This window comes from Hippoglossus stenolepis, chromosome 3, assembly GCF_022539355.2.
Source record: "Hippoglossus stenolepis isolate QCI-W04-F060 chromosome 3, HSTE1.2, whole genome shotgun sequence".
NCBI classification, from domain to species: domain Eukaryota; kingdom Metazoa; phylum Chordata; class Actinopteri; order Pleuronectiformes; family Pleuronectidae; genus Hippoglossus; species Hippoglossus stenolepis.
Genome location: NC_061485.1, coordinates 20,751,385 through 20,776,505, shown reverse-complemented (window position 1 = coordinate 20,776,505; position 25,121 = coordinate 20,751,385). Strand labels below are relative to the sequence as shown.

At 42.2% G+C, this 25,121-nt stretch overlaps 3 protein-coding genes across 4 annotated transcripts; all 3 read right to left on the bottom strand.

Moving 5' to 3' along the window:
* Positions 1 to 492: 492 nt before the first annotated feature.
* Positions 493 to 3,950, bottom strand: LOC118104888. Its single transcript, XM_035152170.2, has 4 exons — positions 3,239 to 3,950; positions 1,882 to 2,198; positions 966 to 1,085; positions 493 to 847 (listed from the first exon to the last, which is right to left on the bottom strand). The coding sequence occupies exons 1-4, from the start codon at positions 3,356 to 3,358 to the stop codon at positions 751 to 753; spliced, it is 654 nt and encodes a 217-aa protein (XP_035008061.2). The 5' UTR covers positions 3,359 to 3,950; the 3' UTR covers positions 493 to 750.
* Positions 3,951 to 4,366: 416 nt separating this feature from the next.
* On the bottom strand, positions 4,367 to 10,344 carry zgc:109965 (Nicalin-1-like). Its single transcript, XM_035152167.2, has 16 exons — positions 10,087 to 10,344; positions 9,633 to 9,795; positions 8,402 to 8,592; positions 8,052 to 8,196; positions 7,815 to 7,912; positions 7,659 to 7,736; positions 7,439 to 7,542; positions 6,859 to 6,947; positions 6,629 to 6,768; positions 6,361 to 6,539; positions 6,179 to 6,266; positions 6,012 to 6,050; positions 5,430 to 5,602; positions 5,297 to 5,350; positions 5,138 to 5,216; positions 4,367 to 4,987 (listed from the first exon to the last, which is right to left on the bottom strand). The coding sequence occupies exons 2-16, from the start codon at positions 9,778 to 9,780 to the stop codon at positions 4,931 to 4,933; spliced, it is 1,662 nt and encodes a 553-aa protein (XP_035008058.1). The 5' UTR covers positions 9,781 to 9,795; positions 10,087 to 10,344; the 3' UTR covers positions 4,367 to 4,930.
* A 289-nt stretch (positions 10,345 to 10,633) lies between these two features.
* fam219aa (family with sequence similarity 219 member Aa) lies at positions 10,634 to 24,970 on the bottom strand. Of its 2 annotated transcripts, none has more exons than XM_035152171.2 (6): positions 24,693 to 24,970; positions 19,020 to 19,116; positions 17,648 to 17,741; positions 16,592 to 16,672; positions 14,923 to 14,998; positions 10,634 to 14,493 (listed from the first exon to the last, which is right to left on the bottom strand). In XM_035152171.2, the coding sequence occupies exons 1-6, from the start codon at positions 24,750 to 24,752 to the stop codon at positions 14,335 to 14,337; spliced, it is 567 nt and encodes a 188-aa protein (XP_035008062.1). In that variant the 5' UTR covers positions 24,753 to 24,970; the 3' UTR covers positions 10,634 to 14,334. The 2 variants fall into 2 exon arrangements, with proteins under 2 accessions (XP_035008062.1, XP_035008063.1); XM_035152172.2 differs by having other exon boundaries at positions 14,944 to 14,998.
* Positions 24,971 to 25,121: the final 151 nt, after the last annotated feature.

Here is a 25,121-nt window from a genome sequence, read left to right as displayed (position 1 = left end):
GCACCCCAAATTTTGGGAGCATCTGTGTGGGTAAAAAATGAGACCAGGAATGAGTAAGTATATGTTATACTTAAAGAGGTGTTTTAACTTTATCAGCTTTTTGCTATAATCATATATAATTATCGATATTGTTTGATTGTCCATGCAGCCCTACTTTAAATAAAACAACAGTGGCTGAAAAGATTACCAATAGTGAGAGGTAAGTATACCACAAAGACCTGGGAAGAAGGAAAAAAAACGATTTGCAAAGTTCGAAAAAAATTACGTTCTAACAATAATCATTATAATAGGTCTCTTATACCCAGTGGTGGGCTGTAGTGAAGCACATTTACTTTGTTACTGTACCTAAAGTAAATTTCTTTGTTTGCAGTCTCTTTCTGTTTTAGCCCTCCAAACATGCAGTGACGAATGCACATAGAGAAAGTAATCTCACTAACAGTAGAATCAAATTTTAATGTTATACACAGATGCAAATTAGGGCCACACGCCTCGCCTCAGTGCGACCACCACAAGCCTCTTTATGCCATGGGCTGATTTAGTACTTTCACATTGCACACAGGGAGATAATAGCAGTGAGAGTGCAGCCTATGGTTACATTATTCATTCTTACACCTTGTCTCACTGGGTTAATTAGCAGAGAATTAAACAATAGTGAAGTTAATGATCCCTCTTTCTGCTGTGGGAAACGTCTGGACGCCCCCTCCAGGGCCACCCCAGGGCCCCCACTCCCTCTTCTGTTGTCTGATAGTCCTAAGAAAGGCACTCAGACACAAACTCTGGGTGTATGATGTAGTGTCCGGCTTGGTAGGGCTTCACCACGTGGAAGCAGCTGTAGCAGCCGCTGTTGCTGAAAATCAGAGCGGCACGAATTAGACCTCAGTGGTTATTATTTCAATGGCAGAATCGAGGCTTATTCATGTCCAGTAAATTGCACTTCATGTTATTACATAAAAGTGAACATGCACCTATAATCCAGAGAGCTGTTAGAGTGAGACCTGTGAGACTGAGGACGTGCAAAGTGGCGTTGAGCTGCAGAGGGGTAGCTGGTTTGGGGTCTTGTCCAAAGTGGAGCTCCTGCATGTTGCCTGTCGGGGAACAATGTTATATAATTACTTGTAAAATCACCCAGTTCTCATTCGATAATACTCATCCACATGTCCAATGTAAAAAATAAAGCCATCCTTATCCAGCGTCCTGCTCGAGCTCAGCTGAGTCCACTCGTCTCATTCACATCCTTGAAATCCTCCAGACCCCATCAACCACCACCGGTGACTAAACCCCACAGGAGGTAGCCACACCCCCCTTTCAAACTTGATGACATCACAAGGGGTCTAAGCGCCCAATAGAATCTCACTTGTGTCACATCACTTTCGTCTTTTGTTGTCGTTGGCAATACATCTTGTTCATCCTTAAAATGAAGTTTGTCATGATGTAACTTTTATTGGTATTTCATATGTTTTAGGGTGAAATGAAAACTTAAGGGTGAAAGAAAACTTAAGAATTGAATGATTGTCTTAGACTGGTATCACCTGTATGCGATAAATAAGTGTAATCATTGGGAATATGCCTGCTGCTACAGCTGTATTCGCTTGCACATTTTTACCCATTCCTTCTCATACAAGCGGAACAGGCGGCGTTTTGGCAAATATTAATTTATTAATTTTGGGAGGGAGAATAAACGACTGTCTGAATAAATAAAAGCTGAACTCCAGTGTGTTCCGGATTCAGAGGTCACAAGAAGAGGTCAGAGGTCCGTTTCTCACCGGAGCTGCTGCGCTGAGAGAGGATGCACATTCCCCGTGTGATCCATTCTCCTGTACAGATAATAAACCAGTCAGAGTCAGTATTTCTTCGGAGTTGTGTGCTGATTTATTGCTTTACCTTTGTGGATTCTTCAAAGCTGTGTGGAGAGAATTGCCAGTGCCAGCAGGATGCTCGGCCAGCTGCAGTTTCCAGAGTCTGTCAGCAGAGGGCAGAGCTTGTTCTGCGGCCTGGTTGACAGGGGGCATGTGTCTTGGTTTGCCTGCCTCTGCAGTTTTTAGATTGTTGTCAGGGCGAGTTGTAACTGGACTGTGAAATGACAAATGTCTGACGGGAGGGAAGAGAGGACGGCCACTGTCCACAGGAGGAGAGGGGGGTGTTTGTGTGAGGGTGGTGGACTTGTAGCTGGGATGAAGGCTGCGGGGAAACAGAAAATCCTGGAGAGGCAAAGAAAAGAGGGGATTTTTATTGATGAAACACAAAAAACAACAAAATGGAAGATAAGGAGGAGAGGAAACTGGTTATCACTGTCATAGAACAGTCCTTCCACTATATGTGTCACATACCATATGGTATATGCACTGCATAAATGTACTCACCTGTGACTGTCCGTGGCCAATAACCTCCGTACAGCACATATGTCAAATTGTAAATATAAGCACATATCCTTTTCTAGTTTCTAGTGTTTATAATGTTTTTATACTGTTTTTCAATTTTATATTTATTCTTGCACTAAAACCACTGCAAATCCTTTGTATATGTTTTCCTACTTGGCAATTCACCCCATTCAGATTAGTAGCAGACATCTCAATTAATCCCTGTAATAATCAGATATTCCTATTTTTTTATCATGAAATAAACTATTACTCTAAAATGACTCATTTCTCTGTCAGCACAAACTCCTTATTTACCAATAATGTAAAAAAAATGTCAAAGTGCCACCAAGATTAATCCGATAGGGTGTTTCTTTTTTCATTTTATTGATATAATGCACTAAATAAAATGTGAAATTATGAGACGGTGTCATGCAGAATGTAAGATTTCTATTTTGTTTGTGTGTTTTTTACATTACTTTTACATGTATTGTGGAGTTATTAGCTATATGTCTCCTCACATTAATGTGACCCTACACTCCACTGAGCTCTGTTTACTCCATGTCTGGATAAATACACAGTCATGGAGGAAAGGAAGTATTGAATAATAGATGGGATACAGCTTTCATCAAGCAGAGGCAAATGTAAACAACCAGCTGCCAATTTACTCTGAGGCACTTAAGTATATGGTCACAAATGAAGAACAATGGAGTGCCAATTACAAGAAATCCAATTAGGAAATATTAGTTCTTATTATTTATAATGACACAGAGCTAAGGATTACCACTTCTATGAATTCATTGATTCCTAAGACTTGTTTTCTTTCTATTAAATAATGACTTCATCCTTGAAACCTCCACAGTGCACGTGTGTGAGCATCTTACCGGCCGAGGCTGGGGGTTGTTCCTGCGGTGGGCAGAGGTGGGACGCAGCTGGGCTCTGGTCGCTCCGCTGGGAGGTGTGAACTGCTCTTTGTACACAGTGAGGTAGAGCTGTGGAGCCATGTTCCCCAACTGTTACTGTTCACTGCTTGTCCCCTTAATCTGCCTGGAAGTCATGAACATCCTCCTCCCCTTGCTCACCTGGTGGCTCCTCCCTCTTATCTGTGTAACTCTCGTTCCAACACTTGACCACTGTTGCCACTTTTTCTGCAACATTTCTGCATGTGTGGGTTATTTTCTGCTTTAAATTGTCGTAGGCCTGTTGTTTTGCCAAGCATTTTGCTGCCATCTGTGTTTTCCCTAGTTGCTGCATCACATCCAAATCCTAGTGTTTCTCTTGTGGGTGCATCAGTTGCTATAAATCCTGCATGGATCCAACTCACCCACCAAATCGAGAGTAATAAAAGAGCTTTTTGCCAAACTATTTGGCCACTTTGATGAATCTACTGTGTTGGAAACAGACGCAGGTTGAGAGCATCCTTGCTGAACCAGAGCAACACTTTGTGCTACCTGAGCCATTAATCCTGCTAAGCCCCAGGCCCCCTGCAGAGACACACATACCTGGGGTCAGTGTCCATGACCTACTTCCCTCTCGGGGTCCCTCACTAACTCGTCACCACTTGTCTCAAAAACACTACATGGCTCAACTTCTGGCTGTTTGACTGCCTTAAAGTTAAAACAGATTATCAGATCTGCAGAACCAAGAACAAACCAGGGGGAGAGAGGGAGGGAGGGATGGGGATTTCGCAGAATCTCCCGACACCATCCAGGGTCATCTCTGTTCACTGTCAGCATGTCACATGAGCATCAATAATTCAAAAAGTGCTGAAGGGGGCCTTTGTGTCTCCATGCAGCGCTCTCACTGAGTTATCAGTGACAGGAACTGGCTGTCCGTCTCGCTGCAGCAGCTGGGCCTTGTTTGATAGCCGTGTTGAGCCCAATCAAATCCATGTGAACAGATGCAGAGCGGGGGACACGAGGAATCATTGTAATCGCAGCGACGTCCTTGTGCTCAAATCTCATCCAAGCCCTGGTTTGTTCCCTGCTCCAGTAAACTTTGAGGCAAGAAAATCCACCAACTTTGTCTTTTATTTATTTAGTTTCAGTCTCCTTCAGACAACACACTCAGACTATTCCTACAAAAATGGTTCATATTACAGTGGGTTTATGAAGCAATCATCTTTAAAACAACATACATTTAAAAGGAAATAAAGACTTTTTCAGGATTTACACACAGACTGTAAATGAAGTTGGATCACAAATCTCCACTTCCTCCCCCAGTCATGACATTTCACCTTGTTTTTTATCCAAACTTACCAGAAATATGAACATTCATCAGTGTGATAAGAACTAGCTAAAGTGACAGACACCATATTTGAGAAACATTTATTAAACGTGTTCTTTTTAGTTTCGGCCCCACTAACATGGAGGTGGGATTTATGACCTACACCACAGCCAGCCACCAGGTGGGGATGGAAACGCTTTGGATTCACCTTTTGGGAGTTAGTGATGTCATCCATGTTTATTTAAAAGTCTATGGTTGTGCACATGTTCACTCTGTGTCTTCGCAGCCAGAAAAGCAGATTTCCAACATGTGCAGTTCTGATTCCAAAGCCATTGCCAGTTTTACAGGATTCACTGGCCCTTTGATTTCATTGCTGCTTTCAGTTTTGTGTAGAGATATCCAAAATTCTGCAAGAGAGCAAACACACTGTAAGAAAACAAAAGGGTATCGACTCATCTGTCTGTGACAACAAACAAGGTGATGTACTGTTTGCGAGAAAGAACGAAATCCTGCAATATAATATGAGGAGGCGTTATGCAAGGAGAACGCAGACAAACCTGTATTGCAAAGTAAACAATCCCCAGATAAGCAGCAATGCAGCCACCAAGGAAGAGGTCAAACGCTGCAGGTTTCACTCTGGGAGGAAAACAGTGTCATTATCCAACTCACGTATAAAGAACTACATGCACAACAATAATTATATCACTGATATTCACCTGTACATCACTATTGGCTGGTCCATCTGATCAAAAAAGGTGATGTCAGGGTCCCTGTATGAGGAGGAGGAAATGTAGTTAACCAGGGACGGTGCAGTGAGTGTTGGGAAGATACTATGTACTGTATGTTCACCTCCTGTCCTGTCGAAAGTTGTGTCTGTGGACCTGCTGCAGGTAGCGTTTAAATTCATGCTCCAGTGAGTTGACCAGCAAGACGTGACTGGGCTCCTTATCCAATAGCTGGGTTGCCCGGGGGACAGAGGTCAGGAAGGACATCAGACTGGACATGCGACCGTCCTGAAAGTCCTACGTCCAGGAGTTAGTAATGGATACACAAATCAAACATTTAGTGTGCAATAAAATTTAAATAACAGTTACCATATGCCAAAGTGCTCTTATGTTCCCCATTCTAGTCAACTATAAAAGACTCAATCTGGAACTTCTATTACATTTGTGATTACGAGTGGAAATTATTCTCACGTGGTGCTGAGCCAAAAGTACCAAACGTCCTTCACTTTGGAGAATTTAAACCCTCTTGACATATTGTGGCTGTTTTATTTGAAGCTCCCAATCTTCAGTTGAATCAAATTAACAGGCTCAAGCTATTACATGAGTCTGGGCCTTTGAAGACACAAACACTGTGTAATGTCTTAGAGCAAACAGCAGAGGGCAGCAGTTTCCTGCACAGAATGACTGTAATAACCAGGTTTCTTACCAGCTGGCCTTTGAAAACCTGCACATCTTTGGGTGAACCCTGGTGGAAGATAACGCACAACGATCACACATGCTATACAAAACATATAATTATGATAAAAGTATTATCATACTAATAATATTTTGTCTGGATTCGGATTCTGTACATGCACACGTGAATGGACTTACTTTGTCAGAGAGATTGTACATATACTGAGCCAGTGCTTCTGCTATGATGATTCCATTGCGCTTCATTTTCCTGAAATCCACCTGTGACCTGGGAGAGGATAGTCACATGGTCAGGTGACAGCCAATCAAGAATGTGTCTCTTTAAAAACTCAAACAGATCAGAACCAGAGTTCAGCTCCTACATTGTGTCCAGCACTGAGCCACGCTGCTCAGATTTGGAGTCGTCCAGGTGAGACAGAGTGAATCCAGGGATCCGGCGCAGACTGTAGCGCTCGTGCTCCCAGGCCACTGTCGACTCCACCAGGTTGATCTTCTTATGGACCAAACCCAGCTTCACCCAGGGGAATCTGGAGGAAACTACCTGCAGGAGAGACCAGAAATGTCAGAGCATCAGGTCATTTGGACTGAAGAGACTTTAATGAGCATTCTTTTGCAGTATAAATATGTTACCTCCTCCAGGAGTTGCATGAAAGCGTGCATGGGAGTCTCGGGTTTAGGAGGCCGGGACACGTGCATGTACAGTTCATCAGCGTTGGCCAGTGTGTCCAAACACAGGACAAACGCAACGTTGTCATGAAGCAGGCTGGACTCTGGAGCGGACATGATTGATTACAATTATTGAAGTGTCACACACAGCTGCGTCTCCACATGTTCAGTGGGTCACAAGGTCAAAAACTCACCTGCGTGGTCCAGGTTCTCTTCAATCCACCTCTTTGTGCCGAGAAAGTTGTATTTTCCACCTCCAGTCAGGGAGAACATTAGATTGTATCTAAAACATCAAAAACCAATCAGAAGAGTCAATTGATCAATATTTGTATCCATTATTGATCCACTGTTAAAATACCTTCACTAATAACATGGTGTGAGATACTTTTTCAGATAATTAAAAAAAAAACATCTTGAATTGTTTGGATCAGTTTTCAGCAGAATGTACATTGACAACAGGTTTTCAGTCAGATTGGATCCTTTTTTCTGACCATGCCACTCAATAAAATATTCTAATAATACTATATGCTTGCATTATTGGCATTAGCAGGTCATAAGTACATCATATACTTAAGTAGTAGTAGCAATATCACACTGAAAATCTGAATAACAAGTAAAAGTCCTGTGTACCTAAGTAAAAGTAAAAAAGTAGACAGTTCACTTAAAGAATCAAGAGTAAAAGTACTCATTATGTTGAAAAATGCTCCCTGTCAGCATTTTCTCAAGTTGCATAAAATGGAAATACTCAAGTAAACTACAAGTACATTGACTCACTGGGGTCTGGTGCTCGAGCTACTATAAAGTATCTGGAAGAGACGTGCCAGCTCCAGCAGGACGGTGACCCCACTGCCATTAGAGTCTGCTCCATGAGACAACCACTGTGTTACACACAGACACAAGCATACACATGCAGGAACAATTTATTATTGTGTCAGTGCTCATATTTTAAATGATTTAACATGGTGGGACTGTGGAAACTTTATATGTGACTCACCGGGGCCAGTCCATATGAATCATAGTGGGCAGTGATCACAATCGTTGGTACATCTTCCCCGGCTCCCGGAAGCACTCCCTGAAATACACATCACCGGTTACACAGTGACCAACTGAGGATTAATCACAAACTGAATTCATCCGGTCCAACACTAACCTCCAGTGTGGATATAGACGTGTCAGTTATGGGCTTGATGGGGGAGTTGTTGCTCACTAGGATCTGAAAGGCTGTAGCTGTGATCATACTCCGGAGGACTGAAAACATTGAAAACATACAGATCTAAATAGAATAGACATGATTGCTGCTTTTTCTACTGCTATTCCAGCTCCTTGTATCCATTCTACAACTTTTGTTATTGTAACCGTTTCTTTCACATCCTCTTTCTCCTCTTACCCCGGATCACTATAGATGAGGTCCGGGTGGCTGCGGCCTGCTTGACCTCCTCATACATGTAGAGCAGCTGCTCATCCTCAAGCACCACATACACGGGCATGAGCGTCTCCTTCAGCAAGGTCTCACTCTCACTCACCATGAAGGACTGACAGAAAGAAAAAGACAAAACAGTGGCATGAAAAACAGATTTAATAGGAAGTGCCTGACATCTTCCAGTTTATCCTGTTCTTTAATTTCCATAGCAATGGTTTGATGTTCCATAAAAACTGCCTCAGCAGGCTGTTACCTAATACCTTAGAGAACACATATGTTACCCAGAATCCTAAATACTGTCATTTTTGGAAATATACCTGAACAGTGTCATGGGGGATGCTGGACATATTTCTGGGCAGCAGGATCAGTACGGCAGCAGCATTCTGTCTCTGGGCCTCCAGGTATTTCTCTGTGGTAAAGTCCGACACCTTCATGACGACACAACGACGGGTCAGCACCGGCTCATCGGCTGCACGTGCCTCTGCTACCACAATGGCTCCTCGGCAACCTCAGTGTACAACAAGGCCAACAATTTTAATTTCAATTATACCAATTTCATTTAATATATTTATATTTTATTATTAATTATTCTATTGTATTATTAGATTATTTATACCATAGATTTTTACTCTGTTATATTTCAGAGGGAAATATTGTGTTCTTATTTATTCCTACTATTGTACAGCTATATTTATTAGTCACTTTGCAGATCAGTCAGTACGTTTTTAAATGTTCCTTACATGCTAATGCATTAGAAATAATAATCAGACAATATAATATATATCATATTTTACACTCTGACTGTGGGTTGATGAATATTGTAAGATTTAAGTACAACAGGGTATTTTAAAATGTACTCAGGTAAATGGTCTGAGTACTTCTACCACTTTGTCTGCTCTCCTCCCTTTAAATAAGTCCAATTTAAATTTGGATGCATTTTGTATGTTCACCAGTAAAGACCAATAAAGTCAACACAATTTACTGTCATCAGAATAATGTGAACGGAAAACCAGTGGAAGAACCCAGATCTTCTACTTAGTTATGAGTACCAATGCAACAATATAACAAATATCAAATGGCTTTATATGTAAAAGAATAGAAGTAAATATATTTACTGTTTGGTATCAAAAGCAAAGCTAACCTCTAAACAAAATTCTGCAGAAAACGTCCCTCTGTGACTGATTGTATTGTACAGATCAAAGAAAAACACTTTACTGTTAAAGCTGATCGAGGTGGTACTAGTTTATTACTTTATAAAGCGTTGGTAGATAAAACCAGTGACTCCCAAAAGGTTACAATATAAATCAGGGAGTTCATGAGGTGATTAATGTGGTTGAAAAGAAGAAGAAAGGGTCTGTGCTACACATTAGTATTTTTCTTTTTCATTTTCTCAGTTATTTTCTCATTTGGGAAGTACAGGGTCACGGTGACTTAGATGAAAACACCAGCACCAAGACATCGGAAGTTATTTTTACCTCAAAATAATGTGTAGTAGTTGAATAAATGTGATTACTTTTCCTTCCACTGGAGCTGAGTCTCTGAACCTACCGTGCTTCTGTTGGGCCAAGTTGTACTGTTGCATCCTGTAGGCAGTGAACTCATAGGAGGACACAGCAGGAAGGGCAGAGCCATGCAGACCCTGGACACAGAGCAGCAGCAGCACCACAGCAGCTACACCCGGCTCTTTCAGCAGCATGATGTCAGTCTCAGACTATGAAGGGAGGTCGACGTTACACACACACGGAAGAGCACAGCCCGTATTACATATAACAGGGTTTGGCACGACAAGATGACAACAGGTTACTCCAAATCCCTGTGGTATACAGTCAGAGAGCTGATACCATGGCATGATGCATTTCATCCTGACGCGTACTAGAAGGGAACCTTATCTCTGCCAACTTGAACTCCCAGTGGGCGACTCCCCCACTGATATTCTCCACCTTTGACCCTGAACTCATCTATCACCAAGTGGAATCCTGTTGGGTATTGAATTGTTCCTCACCTGTCTCCCTGCCGTCCTGTCTCATGAGCCTCCTTACTACAGGTTCCTCAACTTCAGTGCAGGTCCTCGCAGCGTGAACTCACACTCCTGCAGCTACTGGGGTTTTCAAGGCATCTAGGTAAGCCACCATCCACCATCTGCTCCTGAGGGATCAACTCAGAGCTAATCACAAATACCCAACCCCCCACACTCACTCACTATTCACATTGTCTAAGTATATGGATCCCTCCTCTCCTCTCCTCTCCTGCGATGTTACACTCATTCACTTCACTTCAGTGGGTAATAACACATTAACCAGGGGAGGGTCTGTGTGGGTGTGAGGAAAACTGTTTGGCACAGTAGCTATTTGTTTCATCTCCTGCAGGGACAACTGTCTGAAGCAGAATGAAGACAGGTTTGGTTTGGTGCACTTGAATCTGACTGAGGCTGCAGAGGCTTCACCTCCTCATCAGTCTTTTTATTGGTGGAAAATAGTTTAGCTGTTTATGGTCTCAAGCAAAAAAAAAAAGGTACAGTTAATTTACAGAAACATGTGGAAACATCAAAATTCAGATATCTAATATTTATTATTTGTCATTTGTTGCACTATACACAGAACTTGTAACACTGTTAAAACCTAAATGGAACCAGTACACAATCATCATAATAAAACATCTGGCAAATAAAAAGCATCTGTTTGTATATGGATTATTTCCCATACATGGAAAAATAAATTAAAACACACGCAACTGCAAATAAATAGCTTGTTACAATGCATTACTTTAGTGTCCAAATCTCAGGAGATTAGTGAAGCTGCGCCCCAAAGGGCCACGACACCGGGCAGGAGTATAGTGCACACAACCTGTGTGAGTGGATGATGTTGATGATTAAAATTAATGAAGCACCATAATCAGTCACAGTCAGTACCTCATCATAGTTAATATTGTACTGTAGTGAAAACAGCCACTGCTCTAACACACACACCTCAGCTGGAGGCGTTGTTGACATATCACCTGAACTACTGCACCGTTCTTATGACATTATCTACACATATGGCACCTTGTATGAAAGGACAACAAAAATCGATGTTTGTGTACTTTTGTAAATCAAATCACTATCAGCGATTCCTCTCTTTTCCACACATCTGTCAGGTCATACGTCACACACTGAACCTTCAGTCAATGAATCGTGAAATATTTGAACACATGGAGAAGAGCATCAGTTATAGAAGATGTGAGGTTTCCCAAAAACACCATCATATATCAAAACACGTTACTAGAAATGAGATTGCGCTGTAGATGCGGACACAATGTAAGATGCCATGTAAACACAATACACTGCACATGACCATTGAGGAAATAACTTGGACCAGTGTAAAGTGCACACATGCCTAAAACTGTAGTTCGGTCAGGGGCACTGTTGTCAAAACAAATTTGTTTTGAATTGCAATGGCAGGTGGTGCGGGGGTTAGCACCTCAGAGCAAAACGGTTCTGTGTTCTGTGTTTCGATGTAAAGTTTGCATTTTCTGCGTGCATGTAATCTGCTTGGAGTTTCTCTGAGTATCCCGATTTCCTCCCACAGTCCAAAAACATGCCGATTGTGGATTAGGTTGATCACAGTCTCTAAATTGACCATAGATGTGAATGTGAGTGCTTGTCTCTGTATGTCGGCCCTGTGGCGTCCTGTCCAGGGTGAACCCCACCTCTCGCCCATTGTCAACCCGGTTTGGCTCCAGCTCCCCCCCTTGACCCTCAAACAATACGCAGTATAGGTAATGGATGATTGATTGCAGTAAGTTATATTTGGCGGTATGGCTCTGGTTTGGGACTCCCTGCCCTTCCATGTACATACAAGGCCTTTAGTAGGGAGAGCACACACCCCCCCCCAACCTTCTACAAACCTTCATGGAAAATGAGACAGGGAGAGCAGACACCCCCACAACAGAGCAGGAATCAATGACCACACATGACGTGATTTTGTTGGATTCAATATGAAAAGGAGGTGCTGGGGTAAAGGCAGGTTGTGAAGTGGGGCAGCTGAAGCATCTTGTTGGCTGCTATTAAGATCTGCTGCTGTCAGCTTTCATACTGGATTGTGGCTCAACTACTAGTGACCTGCCTTAACTAATGCTGGATAAAAGATAAAAAGCTATTTCTTCTTTTTTTCCAGGTGTCATAATAGCAGAATTTTGCAGCAGGAAAACACAAATATGTAAACGTTTTTGGGAAACCCACTTCCACTGAGCAGACTCACATGTAATCTACTAGAGAACAGCTGACTGATCTGAGAGCTCCAGATATGTCTTCAGGATGATGTAAACATGACGGGGGGAAAACGGTACGCATTCAGTACTTCTATACAGCAAGGACTACTTCCTTTTCAACATAATGGAGAACATCCATTGGCATAAAGCATTGACAATACACAGCTGTGTCAGGTGCTACATATACACTTCTTGTCCCCGAGTCGGACAAATGTTGTTTTTCGACCTCGAGGAGGAGTACGCGTGAATATACAAACATACAAAACAAATACACTTAAAACTGAACTTAAAAGAAAGGAAAGCTTTTCAAAATTCCCTTCGTATGTCAGAAAAAAAAAATCCCATTTCATTTCCATCCAGGCGACACGAAATCCCTGTGTACACATTCTCATGTATGATCAAAAATTCAACAACTCTCAGTGTATCTGCACATTATTATCAAGTCTTTTATACGTTAACGGATTCCCTTACGTATATGAAGTATTTTATAACCACGTTCGCTAGTGTGGCAACTGCTTCTGCGAACATTTGAGCATCCTCTCATGTCGGGGCAACCAACAGCAAGTACACACGAACTCATGAGCTGTTCCTGCCACGGACTTTAAATCACTACATCTACTGATACTACAGTAGGTAAACCTAAATATTACCAAGTGCACCTCACATAATGTCTCATCAGCACAAGGACGTGTGTGGGGGTCAATAAAAACGGATGAATTATCTGCACAGGCTGCTTATTAGACAATAGTGTTAACAGGCAACATGCAAAACTATTTGTTTTCAGCTTCTTTTAACTGAATAGGGAACAGTTAAGCAGTACGACCTTGGTTAAACATTCAAACATTTAAAAAATAAATCTGGCATTAGTATTTCAATGTTGTGAAGGGGGCAGCACGGTGATCACACGGAGGAAGGCTCTGGGTTTGAACCCCAGTTCGACCACGGCCTTGCCGTGTGGAGTTTGCATGTTCTCCCCATTCCTGCCTAGGCATTCACTGACTTCTTCCCACAGTCCAAAGACATGCAGGTAACTGGCAACTCGTAGTTGTGAGCGAATGCTTTTTGGCCTGTGATAGAACCCTCACCCTAAAAGCCCGGTCACACATACACAAACGTTTCAGTGGCGAACCTTTGCTTCCTGTTCACTTATAAATCAAATCGCAGTGTGGCCTCTTATGAAGTTCAACCTTGGTGAACTTTGACGCCCGTTATTCACTTTGCAATCGTGAATGTGTGACCAGGCCCTAACTCTCAATGATAAGCAGTATAGTTGATGGATGGATGGATGGCTGGATGGATGTTGTGATTGTAAGTGTTTGTAACTTAATGGTTTAGCACTACTTTCCTGGACATAACCAGACAAACGTATTTCATTTTTCAGGTCTGACACGTACGCACAGGCAGACAAATCAGACTGGCAGAAAGAAATGATGTGGGAAAAACAATGGCCACAACATCCGATCTCTTCCCGTCCATTAATCTCACCATCAATGACGCACACGCAGAAACAAACTACTTTCCGTGGGTGGTTGCACGACCAATGATGACACCTCATCACCATTACATGCATTTGGTAGAGTTCCTGTCATCCCATTCTTTTTTTTTTTTTGTCCCTCTTCCTCCACAATGTCGCACAATCCTTCATCGTCCTCATGAAAGAAAATATCCACAAGCATGACATGGAAGTCGAACAAAGGAGAAGCAAAAGTGAAACGTCGTCACTAGAGGTAAAGTTTCTGCCATCAGTCGAGTCCCCACAACTACGCAGAAGTGAAATGCACAGATCCAACCATAGGAGGAAGGTGCACAGATACTGTACATTTTCTCAAGACTTCACCTACTGTATATCCTTTTCTTATTTTAGCATTTATAAACCCTCGTTTTTTTTCCCTTTGTGCCATTGCAAGCTGATAGTTTTTCCTCCTTGCAGCCACTCTGCTCAGTAGTTGGCCTCGGTGCAGGTGGCAGGCAGGAGATATATTTTTTGGGGGGGAGGGAAATGGTGCTACTGGATTTGACAGGCTGTGGAGGGAGCAGCCTGACAGCACATGCAGGTGGGGTTCACTGCTTTAGGGGGGATCAGATCCAGGTCCTCGTCGTCCGGGATCTCATCGAGCCGGTAGCCGTCCTTTAGGAGCTGGATGTTCAGGTCCTGGTTGATCTGCTGCAGAAGCCACAGAAAGCAGATGTCAGAAGAACTTCTGGACAAACTCTAAGGCTAGGAATGACCTTTTTTTGCTGATTTATATTTTTTTGTTTGGGTGATCCAAATGAATTACATTTTTACAGAAACGGAACGCAGCCACATAGGAGACAAACAGGTCTTAGGTGGTAATGGAGGAAGCAAGAGAGAAAAAAAAACGAACATAAGATACTCCAAGTGGAAGACATGAACGGGGATCGACCTGTGTGAATGAGAAATGGGGATATATCATTACAGACAACTGTTGTGTGAATGTTGGGCAGAGCCTGGACATTTATTCTTTTCAATGGGTGCACATATACCTGGTGTGAACATGGGACTGGGTGATCGGGTGGTGACACTGGTGGGGTGAAGCTGTATTGACTATCAATATAACGTGTGTATAGATACCTGGTCCCTCAGACATCTCACCTCGGCTGAGGAGTATCCTGATGAGGAGTATCTGGACATGTCAAAGTCGTCATCACTGAAAGACACGAGGCGTCGGGAGTTAGACACAGGAGACGAAGGATGTGAGCAACATTAACATACTGTGAAATGATGATCTGAATCTTTATAAGGGTAGTTTAGCAATTCAGTACTACAAATTCAAAACTACTTGTGTGAGTTTTAAAGGACCAATGTGTAGGATTTATTGACATCTAGCTGTGAGGTTGCAGATTGCAACCAACCAACTTAAGACCCCTCCTGTCACCCTCCCCTTTTTAAGCATGTAGGAGAGCTAACAGTGGTCTTGAGGTATAAACATTCAAAAGGCCCTCTCCACGATTGTTTGGTTTGTCCATTGTGGGCTACTGTAGAAACATGGTAGAGCAACACAGGAGGCTCTGTGGAAGAGGACCTGCTCCTGATAGAGACATAAAGGGCTCATCAAAAACACAATTCTTTCAGGTTATAACAGAGTATTGGGGACACTCAAACAACCAAAAGGAATAATATTGTAACATGTCATAATATTACGAGAATAAAGTTGAAATTTTCCAAAATCCATGTGTCATTTTAGAAGGTGAATATCAGAGGATCAGACTGTTGCCTGCGATAAAATGAGGAATGTGGAGAATCTGGTAAGTCATTCCTCAGTATTGGTTTCAAAAATAAAAACAATAATTAATCTTCATTCAGCCCCACATTATCACAAGTATCAGGGCTTTAAAAAGATTGTGGGAGAAACGGAGTCTATTCTGAAAAAAGAAACACACTTACGGGTTAAAGCTGTTCCCCTTAAAAAAAACACAAATACTAGCCAACAGTTGCAGCTCGTGTTGTAGATGGGGCAATTATAAAACATGTAGAGTTGACATTTCCGAGGTATTGATATTTCATGATAACCCATGGAGACAATCTGCTGCAGTGCCTTGATTTCTATAAAAAATGTCTGTCTCTCGTAATGAACGTACATGCAGCAGAAGCACAGACACACACAGATACCAACAGCTTCTTGTACATGCATTTTTATCTGAGGAGCGGCAACATCACGTTAACACAGCTAACAGGCTTTTCCATTAAATGACTAATCTGCTGTAAACAAACAGAACAGAGAGACACTTTGCGAGGGGCGTGCACGTGAATCTAAAATGCGGACAATAGACAAATGGGTTTCCTGTTTTTGCCGTGAGCCACCGAGCTCGTCAGTGGGTGTACACGGTATGATGCAACCCATGATGTAAGCTTGGTCGGCTTCCAGAGCGCTCATTGCACATGAGACAGTTTCCCCCATGTCGCTGCGCTCGGAGGGCACAAAGGGTGGGACTCATCTGCGTGAAACGCCGACCCGCTGGGACGGTGTAGAGGCAAGCGCTCCCTCTGAGCCGCTTTCCCCTGTCACAACACTCACCCCGCGATCCACTAATCCTGAGCCCTGGGAGGGGCTTTACCCCATTTTTTTTTTTAGAGTCCCTTCTGCTATGAAGTCTCTTAAATTGCTCTATGGATTAATGTACCATCATGACAGAGTCAGTCCAAATAAGCACTTTCTACCCTTTTTCTCTTCTCTGGGGTCGGACGGAAAAAAGCGTGTGCATTTACTGTCATAGAAAATGTATGTGAGAAAACCATGTACCTGTCAGTGTCCAGTGCTACCAGGGGCTTCTCATCCGGGCTCTGGTCTAGAGAGGAGTAACCTTTGTTGGGCACCACCAACCTGAAAGAGAGCACAGAAGACAAGACTAGCCTTGATAAAATATTCAACACTCAAATGAGACAAACACTTTCTTACTGAAACACCCTGAGAAATACTTTCAACCGTGGAACAAATAACTGAAGTGTTAAGCCCCTACCCACTGGTAAAAAAAAAACTAACACCCAGTAACATCCGGCTTATGTCTGCAATGGGAATGGATACAATCAGCATTCAATCCCGGGTCAAATGACTCTGCAGTAGACACAGGTTTTAAATCGGCTCCGATCAGCACATGACGCCCAGCTGCTAATTTGACTTGACAGTGAGGGGAGACAGCGCCTCAGTTTTCTGGCAATAAAAAATAAATTGCTTTTTTTTTTTTTTTTGAAACTTGCGTATACAAGTTTATCTCGGTGTAAAAGAGGTGTAATAGAGCCGTACTTTTACCCAAAACAGGATATTTGTCTTAAGATTTATGCTGCTCTCCGTTGAAAGTCACAAAACCCCAGAAATTGGGGCTAATCTGTAGCCGTCAGACTGTAGACATTCCAAGATTATCTTCCTGCCTCAGAGACTCAGGGTTCAGAGCAGTTGGTAGCCTTTCTTGTATGTCCCCTGATCCACTGGGGAGTGGGATTAGACAGATGAGTCAGTTGTCAATACAGCGGGTTGCAGTGAGTTTAAGCTCAGAGCTTAGACTCTTTTATCAGCGTTTATACCCCCAAAATAAACATTAAATTTCTCTTTTATAAAAAGATAAAAATGTTTGTGTTTGGTTGTAACATTAGGAAGTCTGATGGTGTTTGTCAGAAAATAAAGCCTTTAGTGGCAAGCAGTGCAGACCACGTCTTTTGCATTTCAGTCAGTTGTGGTATTTTGCACTGAATGCTGAGCAGCAGATACAAACACATAATGCTTTAGGTGCTGATTGATGTATTTGTGGTCGAGTTGGTCGACGTGGAGCAGAGGAAACAAACAGGCAGTGGAAGCCGTTACCTTGTCCTGGAATTCTTCTTGGGTTGTTGATTGACAGGACTTCCCACGGTGCCATTCTTCACTGATCCCTTCCTGGCGAGGTCCCTCTGTTTCTCTGGGCAACCACAGGGTGTGACGTCATCAGTAAATACAGTGAACCTCAACTTAGTGAGCATGAATGACAGATTCGTATGATTTGATTTCTTAAATATCAGTGTTAGTTTCACGCAAAAAAAAAACGGTCACAATTTGATAGAAATCTTTCAAGATGCGGATTCGATTAAGGAGGTTGTTTTCATTTCTTTAACATTGTGAGATACTATGTTTTTAAGTACTTTTAGGGGGGTGATCTTTATTCAGTTACTGTACAGGTACAAATACAGCTTGAAATATATTTGCACAAATATGGAGATAATTTTTCTGCAGCAGTTGTAAACTTCATGGATCATATATACCACTGCTGTCGACCCAAAAAGCCTTTGTTACCTATTGTTTATGCACTATTTACTTGGGTTAAGAATATTATAGAAGTGGCTGGCTCAATGCCCCTCATATACATATTCTTCATGATTCCGACGCCCCGTGCTCACGGAATCGCAGCTGTGCACGCGGAGCAGAAATGCTAACTGGCGAGTATGGTTTTATGCTTGTGGATAGTGTGCAGTGCACTTGTTTCACATGCATGGGCATGGTTTTACATGCATGAATGTTAAAACTTAATAAATGCAATACACTCTGCCTCTGTAAATTGCAGTTTTAGTGTGTATTGATATTCTCCTTAGATTTTTATGTTATTTTTTGGACATTTTGAGGTAAATAAACCACCATAATGTTCTAATCTTTTGGTTTGTTAGTTTAAGCTATTTCAGACGATGGATATTATGTCTGTGATAAATGTAAGCAATATGAAGAACAGTTCTGTGTACATGGTACATGTATCTGATCTCAACACTTATATATGCAATATGATGGCCAATCAGCCTTGGTGGGGGCCTGCTCTCTCTGACTGCCCTTCTAGTTTGAGCTTTTGAGATATTGACTGGTGCATTTGAGGTAGGAACATTTTTCACAGAACCCCGGGGACTAAATAGAGATGAGGAATCCTTTCACAATGTTGTGGCAGCACAATAAAAGAGGCAGATAAGAAATGTTCTGACACCTAATAATAGAAATAAATAATCCTAGTGGAAAATCATACAGGACTCAAACACCCAGTTTGTGCTTATATGGACCATGTATTGGTGCAGTACAACAATATTGCATTAGCCAATTTCCCTGGTGTGCTGAATGCTTTTCATTTCTCAAGGGATTGTTGATTCTTGAACCGAACGGCTCATCGCAAAACCTTTACATATATCTTATGTATTGCTTTGCAGTGTGTTGGTGGAGATACCTATTTGGACTTGCAGTGGGGACGGTTTGTAGTTCATGGACACGGTCTCTCCCTTGGTGTCAGGGATCGTCTCAGAGGCGGCGGATGCTGCTGGGTCCTAGGAGGAGAAACACACAGTCCCCAGCATGTTACCATTATGAGTTGGCATGGTTTAACAAAACAACAACATTCGCTACTAACATGCGACACTTTCTGCCCCCGGGTCACTTAGGTCACTCTCACAGCAGCGCCTGTCTGTCCCCCTTTCACGACTAAAAACTAAAGGAGACAAAAAAATTTCTGTTGCTGCCTCCGAGCTATGGAATAGTTTTCCTTTCCACATCAGGTCCTTTAGTATGAATGGATCTGTGGTCGAAACAAGCACGTAACAATAAGGGGACAGAACGTTAAAAGTATGGTCAAGCCATTTTTCTTTTTCTGTCTTTTTAATTTATCTTCTATGCTTCCCGTTGCCATGGTTGTCAAGCACTTTGGTTCAACTCCTGATGTTTTTAATGCGTAATAATAAATAAATCTTACATGACTTGACCTTAGTGTTCAAAGGCCGTCAGTCGTCGCTGTGTCACTGCTGCACCGTTTGCTAATTCTGGAGCTGACAGGGATTAAACTTGTTTTCTAGGAACACACTTCCAATTAACTTATGCTATACTTCTTTGGGCATGTGAAATTGAATGCAGTCCTGAGGGCACAATCAACTCCGTACTGAACGCAGCCCTTCAATTTATCACAAGGCTACAGGCCCACATCACCATGAAACTCTGTGGGGTTTTTTTAGAACCTGCTTGGGTCCTATACCCTGGCGAGATTTCCTAAGACTACGGGCTACTATAGCTGCCTACTTTGCAGCATCAATAGGCCTGAGTGTTCTGCTTATGTTGCTGGTCCTGCCTCTTTTATGTGCGAGCGGTGATGGCATAGGGAGGAGGCATGGGAGAACAGAGGGGGTTGCTGTTGGAGCCACGGTTTCCCCAGATTGAGAGAGGGGAGCTGGACGCTGCTGAGCCTGTTCTGCTGACAGAGCTCCACATTATGTCGGCCCTACAGGCCGCCCCTTGTTGCACTCAGGGACTCCACGAGCCACATGGGCGAATCCGAGCAGGCATTTGGCCTTTAACTAAATCTGTAGTCACTCAATAGGAATAGCTGCTATTTTTGAAGGACCCATATGGAAATCAAATAACTGGAGCCAAACACACTTTTTTTACAGTCAAAGTAAAAAAAAAAAGCTGTTTTATGTTAAGATGAAGTGTATCGTTTAATCATGTGAACAAAATATAATCGAAGTGTTAGACATAAGAGGCCAAGGTGAGATTGTACTTCCTGAAAAAATGATTAAAAACCCAAGTGCCTTTGATGATTGTGAGAGGTGATTATAAAGTAAATAGATTCATTATCCAGGCACAGACATGTCTCAACCTATTGTGTTAAAACCTTTTCATATTATTATTGTGAAATTCTACAGGAATGCAGGCCAATTTTTACGAGACCAATAGAGTTTATCCAATATCACTGTACCTGATGTAAAATTCATGAGCATTTAGCAGCGACAGCGAGAAGCTTATTTTGCATATCGATTTTCATGTAATGCATTTAAAAACATGCTGTTAGCGTCACAATTTGGTAAAACTGCAGCAAAGCATTACATGTTTACATTCATGTGAAGTTTAGTTAATGCATAACGCAGAGTTGGATTATTGTCATCACAGCAAAAGGTTGATATCTTGTTCTCGATGTTTTGAGGCGTTTGACCTTTATTGATAAGACAGTAGGAAATGGGGAGAGAGAGCAGAAAAGACACACGGCAAAGGGCCGAGTCAGAACTGAGCCTGCAGCCGCTCCACGAGGACCCAAGCCTCTGTATGTGCAACGCCCGCAACAAGGTAGACAGCTTATAAATGTTTCTCAGCAGCCAATCATTGTTCTCCATCTCTTTTCTTGAAAGAAATTTTCTCTCAGTATACCTCCGCCAATTGGCTCAACAGTCCCCCTTATGAAACCACCAATCCACTGGATCTGGATTTTTATTTGGATTCAAACCAATTTCCAAACACTCGGAAATAGCAGTCCTCTAAACCTGCCTGTTTTTTTTTCCATCAAGATCCATGAATTCATTTCTGAGAAATCTGTAAAAAAGGTCAAAAGCCACCCTGTCTCATGATGTTAAAAGAAGTGATTGAGTCCTGATCTTCGTCAAAAGTTAATAAGTTCTTCGATGGTGCATGTCCCACCCTTCCACCAAGTGTCAATAAAATCGGTTCAGTAGTTTTAGTATAATCCTGCTCAGAGCAATGAAAACTTCTTGGTGGAGGTAACTAGTGATAAATGGCAAACTGTACGGTTGTATTATTAATGCTGTCTACTGCAGCCAAATATACCTTCAATGCATACAACCGCCTCATCTGGTGATGAAGCATTGTTCACTTGGCCGGAATAATTAATGATAGCTGCAACAGTGGAGACAGTACTAGCACGCAGACCGAGTATTCCCACTGTAACAAGCATAAACGTTAGCTCTTTCTGTTCTGGGACAGCCCTTCCCTCACATCACAAGACTTACCCACAAGCCTCCCTTTCTACCACAGACAGATCCTGTAATGAGACAGGGTCATATCGTCTGTCAGATAAATCCTTTTGATTTCATCTCAGAAAAGCTTGCAGTGAATAATGAAAGAGATTCCGTACTAAAGCTGTTTGATGACAGAATTCCATGATTGTTTCTTGCAGGTAGGCTACTTTAAACTTTTATAGTAAGTATAAAAGCTTACACTATGTTAGTAGAGATGTTACGATACTGATACCACGATTGGAAATGCCTCCAATACTGAAAAATTGCCGGGGTTGACCACCGGCGAGTAGGAAAATCCATATACTAGTACAATACCACATCTTTAAAGTATATTAGTTTAAACCAAATAAAACTGCACTTTTTTTGCAGAAATCTCTTTTTTCCTAACCGCACCAAAGCAGCAGTTGTGCTGTATGCTGTCACTGCTTAGTACAGTGTCAGTAGTTTATCATTAGCCAGAGCAAGCTAAATTTCTGTAATTTGGCAATATTTCATGCTGGAAACGGTTTCAAGCTATTTAAAGACAATCAATATTGTGTATTCTTTGATTTATTAATATGCGTTCGTTTCCAGTGACTTTTCAAAGGGTTTAACCTGAGCCAGGCCATACAACAATACTGGCAATCAGCACCTCCATACAGGGTTAGTAGCATACAACTGTTAAAATATGTTATTTAGGATGCTATTTTTTTTAAATGTACTGAAATCAGATCGGTATTGGAATCGGTATCAGAAAAGGAAAAGAGGTATCGGACCATCTCTATATAGTCTTATGTTTTGCCTTAATAAATGCTCCCGATGGTGGATCAGTGAGATGTATGTCCTTATTGGCCTATGTTACATCATCATTTTGGGTCATTTAACAGGTAATAGCATTGTACAAAGTCAACAAGGTCACTTAAAACATATGTTACATTAAGAGCCCACAGATGAGAGCATGTGCTGATGGTCCCTTACAAATCAGCTTGAACTATGACACTGGGGGCGACACATGTTTTTATGTTGTAAAAGGAAAACATGACCTGTCGCCCTGACCTTCAGTATGTATTCATATGTACCTGCACTTAGCTAAGGTCATCGCTCCTCACACACTCACACACACACACACACACACACAATGTATATACCCATCCATGCATCACTTCCATCAGCTTGTCCTCTTGTTAGCGACTGCTTTACTGCCTCTGATGATGAAGAGCCACAAGGTTGCTGACTCGGCACAGACACCGAGCCACTGGTGGGATTATACCTCCCACTGGCCAATAGCAGGGAAGACTGATACATCAGGTGACCATTAAAAGTGTAGCATGTTATCCACATGAATGGTAATGGAAACTGGGCCACACTGGAACCTTGATGTGTTTAAAGGCAAACTGCCATACTGAGATTTGGCCAAAAGTCATTCTCTAAAAGATATTTCAGTTAAGGTCTAATTAAAAATAATTTACACTCTTTTATATTTAACCACACTTTTATTTTATTGATAAAACTATATACTTGTATATGAATTTATGTATTTATACCCTATGTATAATGATGTTGATATATATGCTGTCAAGTTCCATAAGGGGGGTTTCATGGGTTTCTTCTAACTTCTACACTTTTTTTTTGAGAAGCACTAAGTGCTTAAGCTTGAAAAGTGCTATATAAGTAAAATGTAACAATATTTTTGTTATTATTTAACATTAGTAAGCTTGAAACATGTTTCATTGGTCATAGACAACCATTGACATCACAAAGATCCTTATGAAGCCGTTTTTCTGTGTGTCATTCACTCTCAACAAGGAGCCTGCAGGTGCCCGGTGAATTGTGGTTCAGGAATCACAATGAAGTTATTAGCATTAAAATGCACGGCCGTGTGAGCCACAGCAACTGTGATGCCGACACAATCAGATATCGTGCAGACGTACAAGCGAGGGGCTGTTTTAGGGGCTGGACGTGCAGGAGATAAGAGGAAACACTGACGAGGCCTGCAGTGCTGTTTGACTCACACAGGCTATTATAGTTATGAGGTGAAAAAATAAACTGTAAAGTGGTCAGACATAATCCGACTAGTTCTGCTAGTGGATTCATTTCCTCAGAATCTCGCTAAATGAAACGTGAGCTGATCCAATCTCAAGGGAGAGAGAGCGATTGCTGATGCCTTTACCAAAAACAGGGGGACTTTCTGTACGGGACAAAGTGTGTTCTGGGATATCTGCAGGAGTTTTAGCCTCAGGGGTCATTCTGCTTTTGCCAACCCCCAAATTAAAAGAAGGATAGCTGCTTAAGAATGCTTTGTTAGTGTGGAGAATGAGGCCGACGTGTTGGTTGAATACTGCTGGAATAAAACCTCAAAGTCAATTGTAAATGTGGGGAATATGATTAATCATTGGCAGCCATAGCAATTCAGAACTCGTGCAAGGTTGGGTTTATAGCATAATGGCAATCAAACACAAGAGGCAATCCCAGTGGTTGAAAGCATCGATTCTCATTACACTGGCAGGTCAGACACTTGCCTTGTGATAAACGATAGAGGGATGAGACTATTCTCCGACTGGGCCTCAGCATCATCACCATCATCATCATCAGGGCTGCACTCTGCAGTACGGTGAGGACACAGCGAGGCTTCTATTCACGCGATCATCTGCACTCACACGTCCCAACCCACACGTCACCACATGACGGAATGAAAACAGTGGCCTCTGTCACTTATTGATGTGGACGGGCGCGGATACTGACGTGTTTTTATATATATATATATATATATATATATATATATATATATATATATATATATATATATATAAAGAGCACGGTTGTATTCAAGTGCATTACATGAATGACGATGTTATGCCTTGGTTATTATGAGGGTTATTTGTGTGTCGGTTGTATAGGGAGGGGTGTATCCGCCGCCATCCTGTCATCTGTACATAATCAATGTACACCCATCCCAAGGATCCAGCTTGTCCTACACAGATCCGCTAGCTCTCACACGCAGATTATGTCCCACAGCTGTCGCGATACAACACCGAGGCCACATAGAAACAGCACAAATCCCAGTTAGCATCAAGCAACAGAGAACGGTCAGCTCATAACGTGAATTTCTTGCGTCTTTCGTCTCTCACCAGTGGCTGTGTCTCCCCGTTCACTGGAGGCACTTGGAACCTGTCGATTTCCTCCATCATTTTGGCGACGTGTACGTGGAACGGCGCAGCGGGTTCGTGGGTCAAAACGGCGACTCGTGTCCTTTCGGGTGTCCCGGGGTGTGATGCTCGGCCGTCGGCTTATCCGTGGTGTCTCAGCATGGTAGCAGCTCGTTTTCCTCCATCCTGACCACACAGAGGTGACTCGACAGCAAAAAAAACAGCAGCGCCGCCCCACTTCCGGGTCTATGGATTATTCATGACGGGTTCGACCAATCACAGGCGAGACCATATCCAAATGCGTAGTGGAGCAAAATTAATGTTGTGAAATTGAAATGAATCATTTTCCTCTTTAGCTGTTGGATATTTACTTGTGTCAGAGCTAAAATTCCCCTTCAATATAAATGATTA